Genomic DNA, 16615 nt, shown 5'->3' with positions numbered 1-16615 from the left:
GTTATATGCCACCAAGTTCAGCTTCTTTATCTTTAAATACAGATGGTTAAATTTCCCAAAATACATGTTTACAATTTAAACAGGGTTTTATATTTACAACATAAGTATTCTACACTTGTAAATAATAGGTACATTAAGTAAAAATAAAGATAGTGTGTGTCTCACCAGACGCTTGCTATACAGCAGGGCTGTACTGCTGCCACTTGCAATGGCCCAGTTTGTAAAGTTCATGACGTGTTTCACCTGCCGGGAGAGGCCTGTGATGTCACTCTGCTGCTGCAACAGCTTCATCTGCCTTTCTTTTGTAACATTCTGAAACAGAACAACAACTTCACTGATTTTTTAAAAATCACATATATAAATACCTCTATTTCCTTCAAAAATTATACAAGAGAAGCTTGTAATTATTTAATAAATCTATCAACAATCAGAAGGAAAGTAACTAAGAAAAGGGGGACTAACCCTTTCTGCTCTAAGTTAACTCACTACATTCAGGACATTAGTAGTAGCTTATGGCTTTTCTCTCATTGAATTAATAACTGTTCAAAATAGTGTCTTCCTGTTTTTAGGTTGATCCAATATGAGCCAACCTTCACAAATCATTTTATATAATCTTAACTATGTTTTTTGGGCCAAAGAAAATACTGAGCTACTAGTGCCACCTACTGGTATGGTTTGAGGATGTTAAATTAAACATCAAAAACAAAGGGATTGGGGTGGGAGGGGCTATGATTCCAGAGACCCAGGTAAACTGGTATACCAAAGTTCACAGAGGAAACTCTAGTTTCAGTAAACTGCTGCAAGGAAGAACCAAGTGTTTGGAAGAAATCACTCCATTGAAAGGGTGGGCAATGTCCTATATATCATGACACTGAGTGTGCCAAAAATAACCTACCAACTTCTTAACCATTTTCTCCCCCAAAACTATTCAACTTCATTTACTAAGCAGTATTCTTTGAAGGAGAACAAGTCCATTTTATAATATAAATCAATGGATAAAAGTATCCAAAGAAGAATTTTGATCTACAGCCTTACTAGAATCATCAATTCCCTAACAAAGCTTAGTTAGGAAAATGTCTCTTTTAGGTTTAGAAAAATGTTATACAAAATTAGCTATTTTAAAATTATTAGCATGTTAATTGTACATGGAATATTTATCACAAAGTGCTAATATACACTTTAGTCTTAAAATGAATTTTTAATCTAAAGATCTTGAAATGGATTTAAAATTACCACTTTTAGACATGTAGGCAAATATATATGTTTAACACATTAAAATGTATTAAAAATAGCTACTACTAACTGCTCTGGATTCATATAGTTATTCTAGAAACAAAATCTATTAGGGTTAAAAGTCACTGGCTACAGGTACAATAGGTAAGAAGACACCCAACTTTAATATCCCCAACGTTTTTAATCTCACTGCTGTTTTTCAATGTAAGATGTATTTAAAAGACAAGAATTCAGATATTTTGCTTGCCAGATTTCTTTCATTGGCATGCAACTACCTGTCTCGTATCTTTAAAAGGTTCTATGGATAAATAAAATGGAAATTTCTATGGAAATTAAATTCATCAGCTACATGAAGTTAAAACTTTTCAGTGGCACATAAAAGATAACCTCAATATCATAAACCTACTTAAGAACATAAAATATTCAAATAAGAAATGTTTACCCATTTAAAAGCTCAACCGCTATAAAACTCACATTTGAAATTTTCTAAGAACATATCAACTGTGGGCAGTAAAGATTTGAATTAAAAGTTAATGTGAGGGCTGGAGAGATGGCTCAGAGGTTAAGAGCAATGACTCTTTCGAGAGGTCCTGAGTTCAATTCCCAGCAACCACAGCCATCTATAATATGATATGATGCCCTCTTCTAGCCTGCAGGTGTACATGCAGGCAAAGTACTATATGCATAATAATATATAAATATTTTTTTTAAAAAGTTCCTTAAAAAGTAAAAAACAATGTAGGAGCCGGGTATGGTGGTGCATGCCTTTAATCCCAGCACTCAGAGGCAAGCATATCTCTCTGAGTTTCAGGCCAGCCTGATCTACAGAGGGGTTTAGCTACACAGGAGTTCTGTCTCAAAAATCCAAAACACAAAAACTTCATTTGGATTTCAAAACTGTACTAGATTTTCAGAAAACTTATAACTACTTACACATTAATTTCAAAACATGAAAGAGACCTAATACTATAAAATAAATGTTAAGTTTAAGGTTTATATATTTCAAAATGTGGAATTTTTTTTTTTTTTTGGTAAATTATAAAAATACATAAATGGCTCAATCCCAAACCCAACTGTATTTATATAAAGTTAAACTAGGGCCTCTTGTTAGGAAAAAAGAAAAGACATTAAAAGGGCTTGCTTTGTCTTCACTTACATCATCCTTTAGTAATAATTCTTTCCTAAGACAGTAGCACTATTACCTAGTTATATGACTTTAAACAAACAAACAAACAGTGTTTTAGGGCTAGGTAGTGGTGACACACACCTTTAATCTCAGCACTAGGGAGGCAGAGGCAGGCAGACTGAGGCCAGCCTAGGACAGGATGGACAGGGCTACACAGAGAAACCCTGTCTTAAAAAAACCAAACCAAACCAAACAGTGCTTTATTGTCAGGCATTGTATGCCTTTAATCCCAGCACTTGGGAGACACAGATAGGTTCTACAGGCCCAAGGATAGCAAGGCGATTTCGAGGCCAGGCAGAAAACAAAACAACAGTCAACCAGTATCATAAAATGAACTACAAAGCAACTGAACATGCTTTCTTCCCAAATAGGAAATTAAAAACAAAACAAAACCTTCAATTCTTATTTTACTTTATTTCTATTTTCTCCAACCCATTTAAAAGAACTTTTTTAAAAACACTGAGAACAGCTGAAGAACAAGAGAAGCAGTTTTTGTTTTATTTTGGCTTTGAACCATACCTCTAGCTGCTGTAAGAGAGATTTTCCTTTCTTATTAATTTCATTGATAAGGGTGAAGATGGCCACTTTAATTTCTTGTTCTACTCGTTTGTTAGTCTCATTTACTTCTTTAATCCTGAGTTAGAGAAATGCATCATTAGGTCATCAAATCAACCTGTGTCTGAATCATCAACTGTTACCAAAATTCATCCAACTAGGCATTACCAAGTAATTAAAATTAAAAACTTGTTAAAGTGGGAGCTGGAGAGATGACTCAGCAGTTAAGAACACTGGCAGCTCTTGCAGAGGATCTTGGTTTAATTTCCAGCCCCCACATGGCAGCTCACACCCTCATACAGACATACAAGCAGGCAAAACACCAATGCACATAAAAAATTTTTTTCTCAAAAGTTTTCCACTTATGTTTCAGCAGAGCTAGCCACTTAATTAGATCCAAATAAAGAATGAATTCAATACTTAGTAATTTAAATTAAGCTCATGAAGGCCAGTTTATTAATTTGTAGAACAATCTCAAATTCCTACAGTATGAATGTTATACACAAATATCTAACACTACTGTCAATCAAACTTGCTACATTTATTCTGTTTAATTTACTTTTTATTCTACTTAAGATGCTTTCTGCAAACAAAATATAATAAGAATATCACAATCGATGGTTACAACCTTCGAAAGAACACCACTTCAAATGTGTGTTCTAACTAAGCTTGTTTCATAATTTCCTCTCAAACTGGCTTTAAAAAACATATTAAATCACTGGGTTTGGGGGAGCACACCTGCTAGCAGTGACCCAGGACTTCTTTTATTGCTAAGAATGTGTTCTATCCCCAGAGATTCTGAAACACTCAATCCATTTTTAAAAACAGCCACTACGTATTTTAGAGATAACTATGCCCCAATGTTTTAAAACTTACGTTTATGGAAGTTCTGGTTATGGCTATAAAGTGATGTGTTGTTTTCATCATTTATTAAATGAAAAGCAGGCTACCTCATTAATAATCAATGTCAAGCATAACCATAAAATGTAGTCATCTTTTATATATTCTACTTTTGTATAAACTGTCTTTCATTAGCCAAATACATAAATAAGCAATTTTAATACACTTGGCAATATAGCACAAATTTTCCTCCTTTGCCTCTATGTCACTGAGTATTTAGTTATTTGCAAATTTTACTGAATTCTGTCCTTATTAAAGTAAATGGAAGACAATAAAAAAAAGTTACTAATCATTGGTAATAAGATATACAAACCTCTAACATAAAGCAACTAAACCAAAAAAACATTAGTCATACAGCATACCTGAAAGCAGAGTACCTCAGACAGACTTATTGTATATACGTACATACACAAAGACTAGGGGGTGGGGGTGGGTTTGGTGCAGCTGAAAGATGGTGCAGAGTTTTAAGAGTGTTTCCACAGAGCTCCCAGGTTCGGTTCCTAAAACTCACAACCGTTCGTGAGTTTAAGGGGATCCAACTCCTCCTTCTGGCTATTTTAAGCACTAAGCATGCAAAGTGCACACATACACCTATAAGCAAAACACCTACACATGTAAATTTTAAAAATAAAAAACGTGGGTTGGAAGGACCGCTCTGTGGTTGCGAGCAAAGGGCCTGGGTTCATTCCCGGCACCCGTATCAGGAGGCTCACCACCTCTAACTCCAGGCCCTTCTTCTGGCCTCTGTCGGCACACATTGGTGCATGAACAGATAAGCAAGCAAACACATACAGAGACAGGTTAAAAAATAAATACAAAGTATTATTTCTTAAAATTGAAAAAATAGTAAATAAAAACTTTAAATAATAGGGAGGGGAGTCATGGAGAAACATGTGATCAAGAGAACTTGCTAGAGACTTAAGACTGAAGTTCGAGGCCAGCATGGTCTATAGAGTGAGTCCAGGACTACATGGCTACAGAGAGACACCCTGTCTTGAAAAAGGAAAAGGAAAAAAAAGAAAGAAAGAAACAAACAAAAAGACTGAATTCAGATCCTAACACCAACACAATAAGCCAGACTGATTGTGGATTCTGGGTACCAATCCCGGTTCGTAAGTACTCAACTGCTGAGCCATCTCTCCAATCTTGCCTTTTATTTTCTTTTGATCTCTCTCAAGATAAAAACATTCCATCATACATAAACCACTATTTTCATTCATTCAAATAGTTAATGCCTTTGTACATTTTTTATGTGTTGTGTTAACCACTATAAACTAATACATTTTATTATTCAAAACAACGCACAACGTCATTGAGTCTACACAGTAGCTACCATCTAACACACTCTTCCCAGGTTTAAAGTGTGCCAGTTACAAGTAGATGTTTTTTCAGTGTCAAGAGTCATAACTTTGTAAAATAGGCCCTCTTTAGAACTTGTTACCACTTTCCCTATAAACAATCTAGTTTGTTTATAAATGTACCTAAATAAAATAATGAGGGCTGGAAAGCTGGCTCAGTGGTAAGAGCACTTGTTTGTGCAAAGAACCCGGGTTCAAATCCCAGCACATGCATGAAGGCCCAGCACTTCCTTAGGTACCAGGCATGTGTATGGTGAACAGACATATATGCAGGCAAAACACTCATATACACAAAATAAAATAAAAGTTATAAAAACAGAATAGGACATTGTTAATAATAATAATAATAATAATAATAATAATAATAATAATAATAATAATAATAATAATAATAGCTGGGCATGACAGCACATGCCTTTAATCCCAGCACTTGATAGGCAGAGATAGGCAGATCTCTGTAAAATCTAGGCCAGCCAGGTCTACAAAGCAAGTCCAGGACAACCAAACCATGAGAAACCAGAGAAACCATGTCTCAGGGGGAAAAAAACAAAACAAAACAAACAAACAAACAAAAGAAAACAGAAGAAGAGGAGGAGGAAGTAGAGGAGGAGGTGGAGGAAGAAAGGGGAGGGAGGGAAGGAAAGAAGAAAGAAAGAAAGAAAGAAGGAAGGAAGGAAGGAAGGAAGGAAGGAAGGAAAGGCAGGCTGGAGAGTTGGCTCAGAGGTTAAGAGCACTGTCTGCTCTTCCAAAGGTCTTGAGTTCAGTTCCCAGCAACCATATGGTGGCTCACAACCATCTATAATGAGATCAGATGCCCTCTTCTGGCCTGCAGGTGTATATGCAGACAGAGTACCGTAGAAATAATAATAAATACATCTTTAAAAAACAAAAAATAAATAATAATAACAAGGAGGAGGAAGATGATGGTTATGAAAATGATAAAAATAATAGCAATTTGGGTGCTTAGGACACCAAATCTGTAGTATATATTCATCGTATAATGCTGCTGGGTTTTTTGGTTGTTGCTGTTTCAAGTATGTGTGCTATATTTGCACACATGTGTGGGTGAGAGCACAGTGTAAGGCTGGGGGAAGGTCCTGGATGCCCTGCTCTATTACCTTCCCCTCATTTCCGTGACGGTCTCTCACCCAGCCGTAGGCTGGTAGGCAGCCACCCAGGTCACGCTCCTGCTCTCCCTTCAGCCACACTAAGCTTTCCATGTAGTACGGGGTATCAGGCCCTCATCCTAACACACCAAAACTTCTTACCCATTATGCCTTTGCCAGCTATCAGTCTCTCTCCTCTATGCTGTATCTTCTACACAATCTCTACTTTTAAACCTTACAATTCAATTCTTTCCACATTAACTCATTTTCCAAGTTCAAAGCTTAAATACATTGAAGTTTTATTAATTATAAAAAGTCAAAAATGTCCAGGTGTGGTAGTGCATGCCTCAAGTCCCAGCACTCGGGAAGCAGAGGCAGGCAAATCTCTTTTGAGTTCGAGGTCAGCCTGGTCTACAAAGTGAGTTCTAGGACAGCCAAAGGTCAAAGACATAGCCTAAAAAAATTTTCATGTTTTTGGTAAACTTGCTTAGTTAACAAATATGTCAACCTTAAGTTTTATTATTTCGTCTATTAAAAATTATATCCTCTATATATGTTTGATATAGTAGGAAAATAATCTTAATCTGGATGCATTCTTCCTTAACAATCTTTAAAGCAAAATATTGTTTGTTTGTTTGTTTTTTGTTTTTGGAGACAGGGTTTCTCTGTGTAGTCTTGGCTGTCCTAGAATCGCTTTGTAGCCCAGGCTGGCTTTGAACTCAAAGCGATCCGCCTGCCTCTGCCTCCCAAGTGCTGGGATTAAAGGCGTGCGCCACCACGCCCGGCCATCAAAATATTGTTTTTTTAATGCAATAGGCTTACCTATTCTGCACTTGTGTAGCAGCAAAATGAACGTAATTCTTCTTTTCAAGAAGCTTAGCCAACAGATTTTCAATTGCACCTTTCTGATTTTGAAAAGCTTCTTCCAAAAACTGGTACCTTAAAACAAAACAAAACAAAAAAAAAACTATATTCAAAACAGGAACTTTATAATTAAGATTCAGGAAATTAATTAAATGAGCCACTCTTGAAATAACTCTTATCTATTGCTCACTTGTATATTACTACAACAGCAACCCAAAGTCATCTGCCTGGAAAAGCCATTATGAAAGAAAAATTTCCTCAGAAAAATGTGAATACTCTGACTTACATCAAAAATTTAACCTAACTATCAGAATATGGTGTATACAATTTAAATCATAAAACACAACATACTGTACAGAATATTATCAAGGTCACTAATGTTCCAAAATCACTGCTAACAATCTAAAGTGTCATCCACTCAGTGACTGAGCTCTGTAACGCAAACCCACATGGTAGGCAAGTGCTCTAAAACTGATGTATGCCCACAAACCTAGATAAGCATTTTAAGTACAACTGTCTCATATTATCTACTGTTTTATGAGGCTTTCTAAAAGAATTCTACCAAATAAAGATATCAACATACTTTACTCTAATGATGGCAATATGAATGATACATGCTCAAACGTTCTAATTATAACACTAGAGATTTAGATTTCAATGTTAAAAGTCCAGAGCCCTTGGCTACCAGGATGCCAGAATAATAGTTTTATTTCACGTTTATAAATTATTCATTTAATCAACAAATTAATTTTGAGTTTCTTCTACATGCTTTTGTCTCTTTGTTGTTATTCAGTGTACTTCCTATGCAAGTAAAAACACACCTGTGGCTCACAGTATAGTAATAAGTAGGCACAAATATGCATTGATACCACACTCTGATGAGATATAATCTACCAAAAAATAGTGCCTAAAAATGGCTTCGAGATCTAAGAAGCTTCACAAAGAAATCCTAACAGTTATCATTTTCAACTCGGTCAAAGAATATTCAAATGTCAAAATGAGAAAAAAAAAACCTAAATTAAAATAAATTAAGTATCAAAGGCCAGGTATAGCATGCCATTTCTTTGTTTTGTTCTCTTAAGTAATGAGAGCCCTTGAAGAATTCTAAGCAAAACATGAAAAATCAGAACACTCTAGGGCGATCATGCAATAGAAATACAAGACTAAGAATATCACCAAACCTAAGGAGACAGTTCAAATGAACAGTTCGAACTCTTAAGACAGAAGCACAGGTAGGAGATCAGGGTACGTTTACTGGTTGGTATAGCCAAACAAGCTACCTGATTTTTGTGAGAGGTCAGATGTTTTAATGATTTGGGAGCATAAAATATGGTACATACAATAGTGGCCTGAAAGTTATGGGGTAACCAGTTACTTTGGAGGTTGGACTTAAGGTCTACTCCACAGGACGGAATTTGAGCCCCATGCTGTAAATCTGGTCCATGGCTCAAGAGGTCCTAGATAAGAACCCTACTACTGTTCTTTTTCCTCAAAAAGTTGTCAAACCACTTTCTCTAAATATTTATACTCACCTCCCCTTAACCTTGACCAGAGAAGCTTCTCTCTGAACTACCCAGCAGTTAATGCAGAGTTTTATAACTAATCAAAGTGATAAGAGTAAGTCTCTACTTAGTCAAGTGGTCAGCCTTAAATAGGACACCTATTTCAACGCCATCACAACATAACACATCACACCACACCAAACCACCCCCACCTCTACTGAGAGAATATCACAGAAGAGCTTATGAATGTAAGAGACACAGAAGATAGGAAGGAAAACAGTGAAATGTTGCCTTGGGGACAGATATGACATGACCATTGCAGTCATGAACTCACTGTAGCACCTATGATCACCTACATAAGATCAAGTCAACAGGATCATTCAGTACTCCACAACAGGCAGTACTTGACTGAGGAGGTAATAAGAAGAGAGAGAGAGGTCAGGTGTGGTGGTGCACACCTTTAATCCCAGCACACAGGAGCAGAGGCAGGCAGATCTCTGAGTTCAAGATCAACCTCATCTACAAAGTGAGTTCCTAGACAGCCAAGGCTACACAGAGAAATCCTGCCCTCCCCCCCAATAAGAAAGAAAGAAAAGAGGAAGAGAAAAGAAAGGAAGGGAAGGAGGGAGGGAGGGAGGAAGAAAGAAAGGAAGAAAGAAAGAAAAGAAAAGAAGTCACTAAAGGGAATATTAGGGGAACTGAGGGGGTGGGAATATGAGAGGGTAAGGGATTGAGGTACATATGATCAAGATGCATTGTTTACGTGTATCAAATAGTCAAAAAAATTAAATGCAAAATATTCTATTGGGGGAAGGAGAAAGAAAAAGGGTGTTTAATGCCTAACCAAAGCAGAGCCATGCTTTCTTCCCCTAAAATCCTTGGGAGGCTAATGAAGCATTCCCATCCAACCTCTGCAAGTTTGAGTTCCATACCAGCATGGGATAAAGTGAGACTCTGTGTAAGGAAGCTGGAGAGATGGCTTGCAGTTAAGAGCACTGGCTGTTCTTCCAGAGGCCCCTGATTCAATTCCCAGCACCCACATAGCCATCTGTAACTCCAATTCTAGGGGACCGGACACACTCACATAGACATGTATGCAAGCAAAACACAAATGCACATAAAATAAAAATAAATATTTTTAAAACCTATAAATTTAACTAGACAGCATAAAATGCATTTTATTTAATGTAGATGGGATGCTGTAATATGTCTAGAGTCTCAGCTACCCAGGAGGCTAAGACAGACTAGGAAACAGTGAGGTCTTTGGAAAATTTTTTTATCTTTTGTGTATGACTGTTTCACTGGCAGGTATGTATATATATCATATCATGCCTGGTAAAGGCAGCAGTCAAAAGAGAACGTCAGATCCCCTAGAACTGAAGTGAACAACCATGCTGGCCCTGGGAAACTAGCCTAAGTCCTCTGTGCTTCTAACAGCTGAGCTATCTCTCCAGTCTGAGATCCTGTCTTTAAAAGACCAAAACAAAAATCTGGCAGGCATTGTAGCACATGTCTTCCCCAGCACTGAGGAGGAAGGAGCAGGACTATGAGTTCAAGGACAAGGTGAAACTCTCAAAAAAACAAAACAAAACAAAAAAACACAGTAGGTAAATAAATACTGAGGAGCCATGGATAGCTAACAGTTTCTGGGAAAGGTGGAATCAGGTTTCTTCAGGGTGTAGCTCCTTGCAGGTATTAAGCTCCAGTAGAAACCCCAATGGCAAGTGCACGGACAGAACAAGCTGGAGAAAGTGGACTATTACAAGTAAATAAACAAACAGAAAGAGAAAAATCTTTTAATATATCCTAATCTGGGCAGAAGACAAAAACCAGTGTTTTCACTGAACAATATTGATATATTCCTTATGTTTTTGTGCACATTTCTTTCTGCAAAAATTAAGTATATGCTGAGGAATGAATAAACTTTCCAGGAAGCCAAAGTTAGAAAGAAGGAAAGAGATCCACTGAAACACAAAAACTCAAAGCACATCATTTTGAAACTATTTGACATTTTCAGGATGAAGCAGAGTAGGAAAATGCCAGATAAAATGTCCTGGATGCTTTGCTGGTATTGGATTCAAAAGTAATGATAAATTATCAAGGTACTGATGGTCAAGTAAAAACCAAACAAGAAAAAAAAAAAAAAAAAAGAAGGAAAACCAGGTTCTTGCTATGCAGCCCAAAATGGCCTCGTTAATTATCCTCCTGATCCAGCATTGGAAATGGTGTTGGGATTAAAGGTGAGCTCCACCATGTCAGTTACCTGAATCAATTTCAAGTGCATGATTAGAACAAAAAACACTAACAGGAGCTGGAAATGCTTAATAGTATGAGCATAGTTGTAATTAGATCGCTTACAGAATAGATGATAAAGTGTGCACGTGTATGAGCTATGTATGTGTCACTAAATGCATACACACCGCCAATGAAGAGCCCCGGTGTTCCCTCTGTCCCTCTCTGCTTTATTCCCTTGACAACATCTTGATGAGCCTCAGGTTCCCCCATTTGGGTTAAGCTGACTTGACCTGCAAACTTTGGTCATCAAGGCACAAGTGAGCGTTTATATGAGTGTTGGATCTGAACTCAGGTTCTACACGGTTTGCATAGCAAACACTCTTAGTGGGCTATATCAAGCCAACCCAATTTTTAGCTAATTAAAACTGCAACAACAGAAGTGGGAAGAAAGAAGAACCAATAGACAGATTATTAATTTTGATTACTATTGAAAAGTAATTTCAGATTTGAATCTTCATTAAGTGATTCTTTTTTTTTAAATAAACATTTCTTATACACATTTAGACAGTGTATATGTAACACACATGTTCGCATACCATCACAGGGCACATGTGGAGGTCAGAAGCTACTTGTAGAAGTTTGTTCTCTTTCCATCATGTGGGCTCCAAGGACTGAACTCAGGTCCTTAGCTTGGCAGCAAGAGCCTTTCTGCTAAGCCATCTATCTCACGGGCCCTTTAGTTACTATTAACATGGACTTTAATCTTAAAAAATATTTCCAGCATATCAAAACGTCCTAAGGAAAAAATGTGTACGCGCAGGACTTAGTTTAGAATGGTTTAATAACTTCCTGTGCTTTTACCTAGTGTAGTACACATTAATAATGAATAACCATTTAGTTTAATCAGAACTCATCAGTAGTCTTTGTCCTTGAAAAAATAGATTTTATTTTTGCAACTTGCTACACAATGTTTGAAAATATGGTGCTCATGGGTAAATAATTGGTGAACAATTGATGAATATCCCTTTATTCCCAGTGCTCCAGTGGTGGAGCTAGGTGGATCTTTGTGAATTCAAGGCCAGCCTGGTCTAGGCAGTAAGTTCCAGGACAGCCAGGGATAAATAGTGAGACTCTGTACTCTCAAGCAAGAGGGAGGGAGAGATGGATGCAGGGGTGCAGACAGGGAGGCAGGAAGCAAGATTATTTTTCTTAAGACTGAGAATCAGGCCAGGTGATGGCAATGGTAGTGGTGGTGGTGGTGGTGCACATCAGCACTGAGGAGGCAGAGACAAATGGGTCTCTAAGTTTGGGGCCAGCCTCGTCGACAGAGTGAGTTCCAGGTCAGTTAGGGCTGTTACACAGAGAAGCCCTGTGGCTACGAGCACTGGCTGCTCTTCCAGATGACCCAGGTTGAATTCAAAGCACCCATATGGCAGCTCACTGTCTGTAACTCCAGTTCCTGGAGATCCACCAGTCATCTCTTCTGGCCTCCTCTATCACACAGTGATGTACAGTCATAGACGCAGGCAAAACATCTGCACATATAATACATTGAAAAAGACTGAGAATTACTTAATTGTAACTTCAGTCTTTTGACTGCACATTAGGATCCTGAACTCTACTATTCAGCTTGCCAAATGAGTACAATGTAATATTTTTATATAATCGTTGCTATATTTTGATGACTAAACTCACCTCAATTTGCATCCAAGATGAATATAAAGGGAGACCTTTGTACTAATGCCTCATTTTTCTTCAGCTATCCCATTGTTAAATACATAATTCTGCTATTTTTTGTTTTGGTGGTGGTGATGGTTTGGTTTTTGTAGGGTTTTTTGGGGAGGGTAGGGGCATGGTTTTTGAGACAGGGACTCACCTTGTAACTCAGTCACCCGTCTGCCTCTAACTCTTGAGCAGGGGTTAAAGGTGTGCACCACCACTCAGCTTACATACTTTAAACGTACACTCAAAACTCAATTTCAACAATGATCCTACCATCAACTTTTATCTACTTCAGCCAATTTTTATCTGTTCCCTTAGGTTACTGTATCTAAGTATTTCTTCATCTATAGACCATAACAACTATTCTGTCTTGAGAATTTACTAGCTTTTCAGGGACTGTGTTCTCTCTCGCTGAACTTCTTTCTTAGTGCTTAGCTTCCATATTTTAGACAAAGCATTTTATCATATTAATGTGACTTTAGATATCATTATTATGGCTCATAGCCAACAGCTAGATGACTCTATGTCCTAGTTCTTTTCAGTAAAATATAAAATGATCATACTTATCTTTATCAGAATGTTCTAAAAAACTACATTGGCCAAAATGCAAAAAAGGACTTAAAGCAATAGGATTTATAGCTTGTCAGTATTCTCTGTAATTATTTTATTTTTAAAAATATGTATAGGTGTTTTGATTACCCAAATGTCTATGAACCAGTGTACCTGGAGATCTAAAGACACACCCCACCCATCCCCCAGAACTGGAGGTACAGCTGGTTGTGAACCACCATGTATGTGCCACCAACTGAACCTAGTACCTCTGGGAAAGGAGTCAGTAATCTTAACTTCTGAGCCATCTCTCCAGCCATTGTAATTTTTTATTTTGTGTGTGTCCATGTTCACGTGTTTGAGACAAGAGGTCAACACTGGGTGTTATGCTTCAGGAGCTCCTTCTCACTGGGACCCAGGGCTCACTGACTAGGATATGGCAGCTGGTCAGCAAGCCCGAGGGATCCAACTGCTTCCCGCTACCCAGCAGGGGATTTTAAGTGTGCAATACCACACCTGGCTCTTTATATGGATGCTAGAGATGGAACTCAAATCCTCATGCTTGCATGACAAGCACTTTACCACCCGAAGCATTTCCACAGTAACCTGAAATGATTTAGTATTACAATTTAACAGCTCAAATCTTCAACAGCAAGAAGACTTGCACACAAAGACCTTATGAGAGAGGTTTCCGACACTGTGGCATGAGTTAGGTTCTTCACTTGGGTCGCACACTGAGACAAGCGAAGTGAACAGACTGAATGAGTTTTATCTTGGAAACTGGCTAAATTTGCAACATAGCGGATGAACTAGTGGAAAAACAGACTGAGACCTCAAGAGCCTTTTCTGTATTGACAAGGACTGTGATTAGAACTGTAACAACAAAGGTATTGGGAACTATAATGAGGTCTCTTGGGCAGAACCCACAGAAACGGTTAAGGGACACAATTAATGAAGTAGACGGTGACATTTACAACAAAGATAACTTTTTTATGGACTAGACAATGATGCCAAACAAAAATGAAACGTACAGAAAAGTAAAACAATCATAGACTCAAAGGATGGAGAGATGGCTAGAGGTTAAAAGCACCTCTTGCCATAAGATTCTTAATCAGTCTGGACTAGGATCAATACTTTTTATTGTTACTGTTGTTTGTTTTAACAATGTAGGTCTGGTATCTTTTCTAAAATCACTATAAGTACTTCTAATACATATCTAGGACTATAAATATCAGCCATATCTGTGCAAAATTCCTTTCAAAGTCAACTAAATACCAAAAAAAACTATTTATGTAGAAAGATTTTGTAGAGAAGTTTCACTTACGAAGTTCTACTCAAGTGACCTTTATACTACATTATACTTTAATATATGTATGTGTGTATATATATATATATATATATATATATATATATATATATATATATAATGTACACACACGCAATATTTTAAGTAGCTAAATAAATTCTAAATAACACAAAATTGCAATAGGGTGTGAAAAACCGTTAAGGTTAAACAAAGATAATTCCTTTTTAAAGCATGATGGAATAGCCAATATTATACTAGTCCAGTCACTAAAAACTATAAAACAAGAGAAAAATAAGAGACAATAAGCCGGGCGTGATGGCGCATGCCTTTAATCCCAGCACTCGGGAGGCAGAGGCGGGCGGATCACTGTGAGTTCGAGGCCAGCCTGGTCGACAAAGTGAGTCCAGGACAGCCAAGGCTACAGAGAGACCCTGTCTCGAAAAACCAAAAAAAAAAAAAAAGAGAGACAATAATTATATTCAGGAATTGTTCATAGGCCCCCCCCCCCAAAAAAAGAGTCTAAAGACAATCTAATTAATTTTTTTCCTGGGAGTTTTCTGGGGATCAATCCCAAGGCTTTGTATATGCTAAGCAGGCACTCCTACTACTTAGCTACATCCCCTTTCCTCTATATTCAATACTATAAAAAAATGGGACACAGTATAAAAAATGATCTAGAGATCAACTAGAACAGGCAGAAATCTTAGCACTCCTGAGTAGCTGGAGAGAAGCTACATTTGATTTAATAAAACAAAACAAAAACAACAACAATTGGGACTTTAGGTGAGAGAAGCATGGGGAGGGAGAATGGGGAAATAGAAGGATCCAGAGGGTCCTAGAAACCTACAAAAAGAACACTATGATGGGCGGATCTGGGCCCAGGGGTCCTGCTCAAACTATGGCACCAGCCAGGGACAATACAGGCTGTAAACTTCAAACCCCTACCCAGATCTAGCCCATGGACAGGACATTCTCCACAGTTGAGTGGAGAGTGGGGTTTGACTTTCACACGAACTCTGGTGCCCCATTTTTGACCATGTCCCCTTGATGGGGAGACCTGGTGGCACTCAGAGAAGGATAGCAGGCCACTAAGAAGAGACTTGATACCCTATGAGCATATACAGGGGGAGGAGGTCCCCCTCAGTCACAGTCATAGGGGAGGGGAGTAGGGGGAAAGCGGGAGGGAGGGAGGAATGGGAGGATACAAGGGATAGGTTAACAATTGAGATGTAGTATTAATAAAATATTTTTTAAAAACAACGAAACACACACACACACACACACACACATCAATTTACAGATAAAAGCTAAGTGAATCTCACACAAAATGAACTGAAATACATACCATAAAAAAAGATGTCAAAAGCTGGGTGCAATGGCGTGCACCCGTAATCCTGGCACTCAGGAAAGCAGAGGCAGGATGATCTCTGTAAGTTTTGAGGCCAGCCTGGTCTACAAAGTGAGTCCAGGACAGCCAAAGCCACACAAAGGAAACCCTCAGGGAGATGGTGTGTGTGTGTGTGGGTATGGCTGTCAAGAGAAATATCGAAAAGAGGGAAAGTTGGGAAGAAAAAAAAAAACAAAAACAAAACAGAGAAAGGCCATGTGATTTCAATGAAAAGTATTGATATATTGTAAGTGCTGAAAGGAAAAAAAGTCAATTCAGAACCTTAAAATACACGTCTCTAAATTAAGGATTTTTATATAAACAGAAGCTAAAAGGAGTCATTGCCAGTAGATTCTTAAGAAATGCTGTGAGGGCCAGGCATGGCAGCACATGCCTTTAATCCCAGCACTTGGGAGACAGAGGTAGATAGTCTCAGTGAGTTCAAGGCCAGCCTGGTCTACAAAGTGAGTCCTGGATAGTCAGAGAAACCCTGTCACAAAAAACAAAAAGAGAAACAAAAAACACACGAAAAAGAAATGCTGTCAGAGGGCCAGTGAGATGGCTGAGCAATCAGAGGCACTTGCTACAGTAGCCTAATGTGCAGAGTTCAATGCACAGAGCTCATGTAAAGGTGAGCCATCCACCTTTGGTTTTGAAACAGGATTTCTTTCTGGTCTGAAACTCAGAGATGAGGCTAAAATGGCTGATCAGC

The 16615-nt window shown here is 37.9% G+C and overlaps 1 protein-coding gene across 3 annotated transcripts in view; it reads right to left on the bottom strand.

Moving 5' to 3' along the window:
- The window catches only part of TRIM33 (tripartite motif containing 33), an 89398-nt gene that overhangs the window by 31397 nt on the left and 41386 nt on the right, over positions 1-16615 (bottom strand). For all 3 annotated transcript variants that reach the window (XM_084757942.1, XM_084757941.1, XM_084757940.1), the window contains exons 5-7: positions 7161-7277; positions 2939-3053; positions 166-312 (exon numbers count right to left, since the gene is read on the bottom strand). In XM_084757942.1, coding sequence (XP_084614068.1) covers positions 166-312; positions 2939-3053; positions 7161-7277 — 379 coding nt within the window. The remainder of the gene's footprint in view (positions 1-165; positions 313-2938; positions 3054-7160; positions 7278-16615) is intronic.

This window comes from Acomys minous (assembly GCF_964271855.1).
Source record: "Acomys minous genome assembly, chromosome: 14".
Taxonomy (NCBI): Eukaryota; Metazoa; Chordata; class Mammalia; order Rodentia; family Muridae; genus Acomys; species Acomys minous.
The sequence above is the reverse complement of the archived record's forward strand: the minus strand, read 5'-3'. Positions and strand labels throughout refer to the sequence as shown.